General features: G+C 34.7%; 1 protein-coding gene across 1 annotated transcript; it reads right to left on the minus strand.

Annotated features, from left to right (window-relative positions):
* Positions 1-3753: 3753 nt before the first annotated feature.
* Positions 3754-10258, minus strand: LOC120192175 (2-(3-amino-3-carboxypropyl)histidine synthase subunit 2-like). The gene is made up of 10 exons (XM_039195007.1): positions 10049-10258; positions 9767-9957; positions 8212-8320; positions 7029-7368; positions 6337-6406; positions 6047-6114; positions 5484-5599; positions 5287-5393; positions 4619-4758; positions 3754-4269 (listed from the first exon to the last, which is right to left on the minus strand). The coding sequence occupies exons 1-10, from the start codon at positions 10241-10243 to the stop codon at positions 3959-3961; spliced, it is 1647 nt and encodes a 548-aa protein (XP_039050938.1). The 5' UTR covers positions 10244-10258; the 3' UTR covers positions 3754-3958.
* Between the last annotated feature and the right edge of the window lie 433 nt (positions 10259-10691).

Below are 10691 nucleotides of genomic sequence, written 5' to 3' on the forward strand. Positions count from 1 at the left end.
GAGGCAGTTTCTTTTAAAAAACAAATTTTGTCTCGCTTGAGTCAGTTTTTTTTTTTAAATAAATAAATAAATTTTGTCTCGTTTGAGACAATTTCTTTCAAAACAAATTTCGTTTCCCTTGAGACATTTTTCTTTTAAGATACAAATTTTGAATTTGTTTCACATTAAACAAAGTTGATCTCACTTGAGATCATTTTCTCAAAAATAAAGTTTGTCTTGCTTGAGACAAATTTCTCAAAACACATTTTGTCTCGCTTGAGACAGTTTTCTTGAAAAAATTTTGTCTCGTTTGAGACAGTTCTTGAAAAACAAATTTTGTCTCACTTAAGACAATTTATCTTAAAACAAACTTCATCTCGCTTGAGACATTTTTTTCCTTTGAGATACAAATTTCGAATTTGCTTCACATGAAATAAAATTAATCTCACTTGAGATTGTTGTTTCGTTCAAAACAAATTTTGTCTCACTTGAGACATTTTCCCTCATAATACAAATTTCAAAGTTGTTTTACTTGAAACAAAATTAATATCATTTGAGATTTTCAAAGCTGATTCGTCTCACTTGAGACATTTTCCCTCATAATACAAATTTCAAAGTTGTTGTACTTAAAACAAAATTAATATCACTTGAGATTTTCAAAGCTGATTCGTCTCGCGTGAGACCATTTCCCATTTAAACACAAATCCTGAAATTGTTTCCTTTGAAACAAAATAAACACCTTTGATATTGTTTCCCTAGAAACAAAATCGATAATATTTGAATCTTTTTCTCTTAAAATGATTTTTGTCTCTCTTGAGATAGTTTCTTTTGAAACAAATCTTTGAGTATGTTCCTTAAAAAAAATCTTTGAGTTTGTTTCTTTTTACAAAATCATCTTCGAGTCTATTTCTTTAAAAACAAATTTTGTCTCTCTTGAGACATTTTCTAATGAAAAATCAACCTTTGAGATTGTTTCTTTGAAAACAAATTTTGTCTCTCTTGAGACAATTTTTAATGAAAAACCAACCTTTGAGATTGTTTCATTTGAAACAAATTTTGTCTCACTTAAAACGTAACCTATCTTTGAGTCTGTTTCTTTGGAAACAAAATTTTGTCTCTCTTGAGACAGTTTCTTTTGAGAAAAATTTTTGAGTCTGTTTCTTTGGAAATAAAATTTACTATCTTTGAGTCTGTTTCATTTGAAACAAAACAAACATCTTTGAGATCGTTTCTCTTGAAACAAATTTTGTCTCATTTGAGACAGTTTCCTATGAAACACCGATCTTTGAGAGTTTCCCTTAAAAACAAATTTTGTCTCGCTTGAGACAGTTTCCTTTAAAACGTCATCTATGAGTCGCTTCCCTTGAAACGAGTTTTGTCTCTTTTGAGACAGTTTCTTTTGAAACAAATTATCTTTGAGTCGGTTTCTTTTGAAATCATTATCCCTAAAGATGGTCGTCCTCATCACGTAGGAACCGTGTCATCCCTCGACCAGACCTCCTCATCACGTAGGAGCCGCGTCAACTTTAGATAACCAGTCGTCCTCATCACGTAGGAACCGAGTTATCACCTTTCCTAAAGATGGCCAAAACTCTTCATCGCGTATGAGTAGTGTCATCCCTTGACCATACCTCCTCATCACGTAGGAGCCGCGTCAACCGTAGATAACCAGTCGTTCTCATCGCGTAGGAACCGAGTTATCACCACTCCTAAATATGGCCAGTTGTCCGCATCACGTAGGAATCGTGTCATCCCCGACCATATCTCCTCATCACGTAGGAGCCGTATCACCCTTAGATAACCAGTTGTCCTCATCACGTAGGAATCGAGTTATCACCCTTCCTAAAGATGACCAGAACTCTTTATCACGTATGAGCCGTGTCATCCACCCTTGGACGACCCGAACTCTTCATCGCGTATGAGCAGTGTCGTCCCCAACAACCAACATTATCCAATTTCTAAGTTTAAAAGGGATAGAACCAGACAAAAACGTGATGTCTTTTCGTCTTTGCCCTATTCTTGTTAACACAAGAATGTGCAAAGAGGGGCAGCTGTAGACACCCGTTTTTGTCCGGGTCTTTTCTATTTAATTTTATTTTAATTTATTATTATTATTATTATTATTTTAATATTATTATTACACTTTTGTAGGCTTGGAACCCAATTACAAGGCCCAACCCAGGCCACCCCAACATATCAGTTCAAGCCCACCAGGAGACCCAAACACCAGACCCGCTCAGATTGGACCCGAATCAACCCGGTTTAACTAGGGTTTTCAAACCCTAAACTAAAGCCAGCCGCCACTCAAGCCAGCAACCCTCCAGCTTCCAGCCAGCAAGTGGACTTCACCGTTCATTCCCCAGCCGGGTGAGTGTCGTCGTCGTCCCAGTGCCGCACCAATAGAAGCCATTCGATCTGGACCAATCCAACGGTCCAGATCGATGGTAAATAGGGTTTGAAACCCTAATAGCTCTGTCACCGCCGCCTACTTCTCTGTTGCTGCAGCCACCAGTTCTGACGCCGCCGTAGACACCTGCACCATAATGATCAATCCATTAAACAGTGAACCCATTTTTAAATTACCCTAAATCCCGAAAAATCGGGATTTCACTCAGCTATAATCAGAGAAATCAAGACCCTAGTTCTAGTTATCATCATTCAGCCACCAAATACCCACCATATCATACATGCAATGAGATAAAAAGCAGGGAACGAATTCAAAAAAGGGCCATTCGGGTTTTGCAAAAAAAAATGAAAAAGGAGAGAGGAGTCAAAAGGGTTCTTACCACGTCCTTTGCTCGTCGAGGAGTCGAAAAGGCCATCGGATTTCGAAGCCTCCAAGAGGTAAAAGCCTAGATCTAGGTTCGTATAGGCTATTTTAGGCAAAGGTGTGGTGTTTTTCGGGTTGCTAAGGAAGAGAGGAAGCTTTTTGGGCGTCTCTCTCTCCCCAGCGGAGTCGCCAAGCTGTCATAATCATTTTTAAAAATAATATTTATTTGTTTTATAAAAAATGGTTATGACAAACTGTATCAAATATTACTGAATTTTAGTGCATAATATATATTTTATCACAACTAAAAATATATATGATTATAGCATTAAACATTGATTATGAGTTCGATGTAAATATTGAGACGGTAAATTTTAACAATATTGGTAGAGCACAAGGTTCTTAATCTTAAGGTCGTGGGATCGAGTCCCACGGAGGGCATTTCATAATTCGGAGGTCTCTTACGGAAGCTGCTCTCAACCTGGTGTTGGGAGTAGCCTACTATCTTACCTCCCCCTTACTCCATATATATGGGAAAAAGGGACAGCCATTTTTTTTGATGTAACAAAAATGTGACGACAATTTCTTCAGTGTTTGATACGACATACATATCATTTTTTTATAAATACTTTAAAATTATAAACATTATATTTATATTGTAAATTGATTTAAATATATTTATGTGCATTTAAAATTCCTTCAATAAAATAATGACACATATCACTATTTTATTAGAAGATATTAAGTTTTTATAGAAAAAGTGATATTGAATCCAAAATCAATATTAAATTCTATAATCGTAGTGGTAAAATCAATTATATATTGGCTCAAGATTAATCCTAAATATAAATCCTATATAATATATATGAATTCATACATGTATATATTAGTTCAAAGTTACAGCAATGGACACAGATAGAGAGGCAAAATTTAGTTTTGGAATCGAAGATATCGGTTGACATATTTTATGTTACTGTATAGGAAAAATGCACTGTTGGTGAACAATCAGCAATTTGTTATGAACCAATACATTCATCCACTATTGCAATAACACTCCATGGATGAGCTTCAGCCATTTCTGAACCAATAAGCTCAGGGTTGACTTCTTGCTCCTCCTTACTACTCAACCCGCCTAAAATGTATAATATCTTCTTCATTTCTACCAGGCCATGCTCGCCTCGGTTCGAAGTCATCGGCTCATCACTACATTCAAAGCCTATTTGGCTCTACAATCCCCAATATTTCCTTTTCTTTCTGTTCTGGAACTTGCAAAGTTCCAGGCTCACTTTTCTCGTCTTTGTAACCTGATGCCTTTCCACTTCTTCCAATTAAATATGGCTCCGGCGATGAACTGTTGGCATGCATTTCAAGACCATGATAAGATCGAGTCACGAAAAATTCAGCTCCAAATTTAGCTATTCCTTTGACAAGGGAATCAGGGCCTCGGTCATGCAATCGCAGAGCCTTCTCAGTTGCATTAGCTAAAGCAAGAGTACCATCATTATCTTCGTCTCCGTTTTCTGTATAACATTACAACCAAAATTATCGATCTGTTTATGCCTGTAAAATGCTGCTAATCATGTAAAAGTACACTAACAAGCAAAGTTGGGGCGAAAACAATAAGTTCTGAAATATTTTTCCAGAGTGTATATTCCCACCAATGCAACCTTGTAGAAAGGCATAGCTCAACAACTCAAGCAAACAGATACCATGAAAACAATAACAGTGTTCTATAGGTAAAAAGCCATTATTTTAAAAGCAAAAAAGGAAACAACTGAAGCATTACGCAGTCACGGAGTAATTTTTTGAAACTAAAGAGTAAAAATTGAAATTCCGCCGATAATGTAATCAAAAGTGAGGGATATGTACCTTGGGGTTCAAAATCTTCAACATATCCACCTTTAAGGAAGGAAAAGCGTGCTTCTTCAGGCCACTTGCTTACCTCCAACTGAGAAGAATTAATTAAATCTCGAAATTCCATTACGTATGTTCCTGTCCATTGGCTTCCGCTGAAGAATGAAATACCCAAAATAAATATCCAAAATGCATTAGAATTCTAGAGATTTTAACTACAAACACTTGTATGTGTGGCCAGAGCATTTCACCTACGAGGTTTTCATGCTATATGATATAACACTTCAAAGGCACAATCTCTCCTCAAATTGGTTCGACTTAACAGAATATAAACAAGTAAAAACTAAAATGTGTAACAAAGGGAGAAATCATCTATATTTTCTCAAATATTAAATCACAAGAAAACAGTAGTTAATGTTCAGTAGATCTCAAGTAAGCATACACGGGAAATAGTACCAAGAAGCATCTAACCTATAGACAACCTTTGTTGAGAATTCCTTTATTTTTTTCTCTTTATTAAGTCAAAAGAAGACAAAATGGACTACTTTATAGCAAGATCAATAGAGCATCACAGTTGCATACCATGAGAAATTTCACGAAATTGACTAAATATACAACACAGAACAAATTAACAATTTTGAACAAATAAAACATAAAATTAAAAAAATTTAATGGTTATGCACCTGCTGAAAGCTAGCATGGCTTCAAATGGAGTAATAACAGGTGCTAAGAACTCTTTGCTATCCAAAAGTGCAGTTTGCGCACAGGAGACATATACGAAAACATCACACTGCAAAAAAAATGCAATTTTTTGTTATCAACCATGATGTCCTTGACTTCCTACCATAAAGGCAATCTAAGAGAATGTCTCAGAGGTTACTTCGGGGAAGTTAGCAAGTTTGGCAGGGTTCGGTCTTCCCATGACAAGAGTGTAGGCCTTTTTCCCAGCAAGCATGATTAGTTCCTTCATCTGATGAATCATGTGAAGGTAGCCCGCTGTACAAAGTTTCCATGTTATTCCTTTGATGCATGTAAAAAATTACAAGAAAATACAAATCTTAGCTGAGCCTTAATAAAATAAAAGTTTTTACTGACATCTCTGAGAAAATGCAAAATAAAAAATCATATAACTATGGATTTGGGCAGTATATACAGAATCTAAAGGCAAACAAAAGTAAGCATTACAATTCTGGACAAACATATAACACGTGTTGGGTAGCTTATGTGTGGATTGATATGTGAAAACAATACTCTTAACCTGTATGTTTACAAACAACAGATGGGAAGCACATAAACATGATCAAAATGATTAAGAATAGGTTATTATCGAAAACCCAACAAAGACATTAGGCATCCATAATTCAATTCGAAAAATAAGATATTACAAGGAAGAGTGTCCTTTGCGTAACTTTTAGTTCGGGAGGAACCACCGCGAAAACTTACCCACGCCAAGAGTTCCTACTAAAATCCCAACCATGTTAGCATCTTTTGCTCTCTCCACTAGATAATATCTGCTTCAAGAAACACCAGTCACATAGTGCAAAACAAGTAACACAATACTGCATTGGTAGGGCATAAGGAAAGCCAATAGAATGTATCATGTAACTAGTGGACTGGTGGGTCTAATCAGACTACAATTTTGGACGTTAACTTGGAAAGAGAAAATTAGAAAATTTTGAAAAGAGTAGATAAAAGTAGTGAGCTGAGGAAGCATGAAAAGTTGAAAGGCACACCTACGCTTAAGGATCCTCTTCTGTTGCGAAACATCCGTCACTAACTGATCTTCTGTTGCATTATATCTGACTAAAAAAAGACCAAACAATAAACATATAGATTTTCATTTAGAAAAAAATAGCATATTCTTCTATAACTGTTGAATGTGTACATAGATCACTAGAAGAAGCTGATTAGCCAAGAGCATCACTGGAGAAAAAAAGGTGGGGGTGTCAACTAGATGAAATTGTGCTTCCTTAATTAAAAGGTCTGAGAAAGTCTAGCAAGAGCATGGGGAGAGGAAATCAAGCTGGTACCGCTATACTAGCTGTCGAACCAAAAACATACAAAAAGAAAAGAAGAAAAGGAAAAGAGCATAGTGTAACAAAAAGAAAGAATAATATAATCAGAGTGACATGAAGCATCAATGCATGATAATCAGATGGAAGGAAATCAGCATAAAATCACATGCAAAGTGGGATTCTATCATTTAACTTCCTAGATACAGAGGAACACATGCAACTGTGAATTATAGAAATTCACCAACTTGCAGAAAGCTAGCAAATAAAGTTAATGCATGTCCATAGATGCAAATAAGTAAAATTTCCTTGCTCCATGGTTTTGTACTTCTATGACATCAGGAATTAATGCATCAATAATTATAATTTTCAAATATGGAAATATCTTGGGACAAGCATGGCAATATGTCTACCTATCTCACAGCCATTAAATGTCAGCACAACATTGGAAAAAGCTGAATTTTCAGGCCCAATCCATAAAAGAAAGTAGTCTTCCATTCTCTGTCCCTCTGTTAGATCCCATGTCAAGCCTCCTAGGCTATACCTAGTACCAGTAGCCGCACCAAAACTGTTACCAGAAGAATAGATGCCTAGACATCCTTGAAGTCCATCAGATTTCCTATCTTCTAATGGACTAATAATGGAACACATAACATCAGAAAAAATAAGTTCCGCTTTGGTCTTGGGCATAGCTTCCACCAATGCTCCTTTGATCTGCGTTATTGCATGTGCATACTCTAACCCATAAAGAACCTGTAATATCCAAAAACAATATAGGAATTCTAAACTTGAGGAAAGGGAAAAATCAGCATAGAAATTACATGTTGAACCCTTCACTCAAAATCCTTCAAGTGATTTATAAGAATCAACCATGACGATAATGCCATTTGTGTAAATATTTGGCATTTAGCTAATGTTTCCTTCTCATCTTAGCATATGTTACTTGCATGTTGTGAAGAAGACTTTTAACAAATTAGAAAGAGAAAAATAAAGCATCGTACAACGGATACATAAACAGAGAAAGACCATAATGACTCTTCTATTAATTTTATGAATAACACATAGCAATCAACTTTGGGCGTTATTGCCACTAAGCTAACATTGATGTAGACAAATAATAATAAATAAATAAAATAAAGTGGCCAACACATTGTTTAGACAACCTTTCAAGAGCCAGAGAGAATGAAATCTTATAACAAAAGCATTTGTAGGTCTCCTCACATGTCCAAACCACCGTAAACAGATTTCAATCATTGGGTCTCCAATTGATGCGACCCAACCATTTACTATGCATCCATTGTTAATTTTCTCTTATCTTAACTCATTTTATATCTTTTCTTTTCCACAGAGAGAGAGAGCTCAAAGCGAATAGGAAAGTCAATACATAACTCCAAAAATATCTCACGTCCTCGACTGAAACTAGATTGTTATACAATTTTCCTATCTAAATATTAATATATGATTTACATGTTAAAAATACAGAAGTAGGAAAAAATATTAGGTTCAACAAAAATAAGGACACATATGAGGTAAACTATCTATTATATATTTTTATCACAATGTAAAATGGCCTAAAATTGGCATTACTTATCATACCACAATAGGTTTGTCATTGGTTGCAAAGTAACTCGATAACTTCTCAACACAGCAGGATATGCTGATTGAAGCCTTTCCAAAAACACAGAATGCAGGAAGAGTTGAGGTTCTGCAACAAAAAATATCTTTGATAAGAAAATATATGAAGTATGAGCGCAAAATCTTCAGGTGAAAAGAAATATAAATTGAACCGTTTCCAAAATGAAAAATCTTTAAACTGAACTATTACACGAAAAAACCTTAACACATAGAAACAAAGAAGTAAACTAAATTCAAAACCCTAATGAACAATCCCATAAAATGCAAGATAACCTCAATGGCAGCTATGTCTTGCAAAAATCACTAATATACTTATAACTAATTTTCGAGCAACATAAATTGTCTTACTAGTCTAACTCTTAGGGATAAACTCCACCTGGACCCCCATAATTTGAAGACATGGCCTCATGTGGATAAGTTCCGTTCCAATACAAAATTACACTGTTAGTTTTACATGAAAAAAGAATTATGAAAACACCCTTAAATATTAATATATAGTATACTAATTAATGGAAGGTATTATGGTAATTTTATTAGGTGAAATAAACAGTTTGACCAATCAAAATTGATTTTGATCACAAGGTCCTGAAAGGGAAAAATCACAGGATAATGTTAATGTGGGAAAAGATGTAGCTACAAGTGGTGGGCTGGTGGCATGATGTAGTTGAAGTATAACCAGATGCTTAATCATTTCCTTATGAGCAAAAAGTAGAAGGTCAAGGTAATTTAAGCTCGTCCAATGTAACATGTTTTTAGAAGGAAAAATAATTTTAGACTCGTTCTCAAGTTTTGGCACACCAAAACCTTCAAAAAAAATCGCAAGACTTGGATTTCAGTATTCATCAATCAACTTTAGCTTCTCCCTGGAAGTGCTCTAAACTCTTAAAAGTTTCACTTCACCACGTCATCAAAGATCCTATTTATCAGGGACTTAATAGTTGGTGCAGAACTTCATTGAATCTTAATGGAAATACAAAATAATTCCTGCTATAAGTTTGGATTCAAAATCACATGACGCTATGCAACTTAATAGCATAACTGAGATAAGATTGTCAAAGAGATGGTGGAAGACAAATTATAGTAGGACATGCTGATATGACCCATTTTTATACTTATTTCCGACACAACCATCAGAGGTAAACCAGATAGATGATTAAAGGGTTTGGCTCGTGAACCTGAGTGCTTCAAAACAGTGCAAGCTAATGAAAGATTAAAGAGCGTTGCATGAAAAGCTCAATTGTCAAGACACTAAATGAAGAAATTAAGTACTAAGATACAATATTTTCAGGATTGAAACACAAAACCTCTGGTCTAATAATACAAGAAGCCAAAATAAAAGTTGGATAAACCCAATTATTCGACCAACTTTATATTAAGCTCTAACAAGGATAAGGCAGAAACCAAATATTTATTAAGCAGAAAGGTTCAAATCATGATACCCAGAATTGATAAAACTACATCTAAGTTTCCCACAAAGACAAAGAAGAAAACAAATTTAGAAAAAGAGAGTGCTTACGGGCTGAGACATGTATGCCCATAATGTATAACGCAGTCGGCACCGATATGGGAAGCTCCAACTTCATCAACACAACAACTTCCAAACGTTGTGTCTGCCATTACAAATAACCCGATTTTATTACCCGACCCGAGTTTGTTTCTCATACAAGTAACAACCTTGGTCGAATGTTTCAACAAGTCATCTGGGAACTGGAATCCAAAGCCCAATTTTTAATTCAACCGATAAAACAAATAAAGAAAAAAAAAGCAAGTCAGAAAAATAGATATAATTGGTTAGTACCTGCAAAGCAACTCTTGTGAAGTTCCTGCTTAATATGAACTCTGCTGTGCGACTGATTTCGTAGTTCAGCTCCAAGTCCATGGCTGGTGGCCGACTTGTTCTCCTCTGGGTGCGGCTCCGGGACGACGAAGAAGAAATATGAGAAAAAGGAAGGCGAGGGGGAACTGAGCCATGGGCTGGGTCATGCGATGCCATAAAAGGGGGCCTGTCAAGTTTAATCCTAGCTGCTGTTACAAGTTTTTTCTTAGGAAAAAATCAATTTTGATCTATTTTTTATTAGCTTAAACGAAAAATAATTACTTGAATTATTATTATTATTTTTGAAAAGTCAATGGGATTATAATATAATGTATATTAAAATTTTTAAATTTTTAAATTATTATTTTTAAATATTTACTTTTTTCAAAATATGTATCAAATTACCACTCGGAAAAAATAAAAAAATTATAAATAATTTAGAATTTTATAAATGATAACAGTTAAAAAATTATAAAATTACCAAAACTTAAAATATGTTTTTATATAATAAAATAATTTTAAAACATATTCATTTTTAACATATAATTTTTAAAATATTTTAGAATAATCTGAATATTTTTAAAAGAATAATTTTTTGCAATATGATACTTTCTTGTGATATTGT

This window comes from Hibiscus syriacus, unplaced genomic scaffold, assembly GCF_006381635.1.
Source record: "Hibiscus syriacus cultivar Baekdansim isolate YM2019G1 unplaced genomic scaffold, ASM638163v2 tig00116971_pilon, whole genome shotgun sequence".
NCBI lineage: Eukaryota > Viridiplantae > Streptophyta > Magnoliopsida > Malvales > Malvaceae > Hibiscus > Hibiscus syriacus.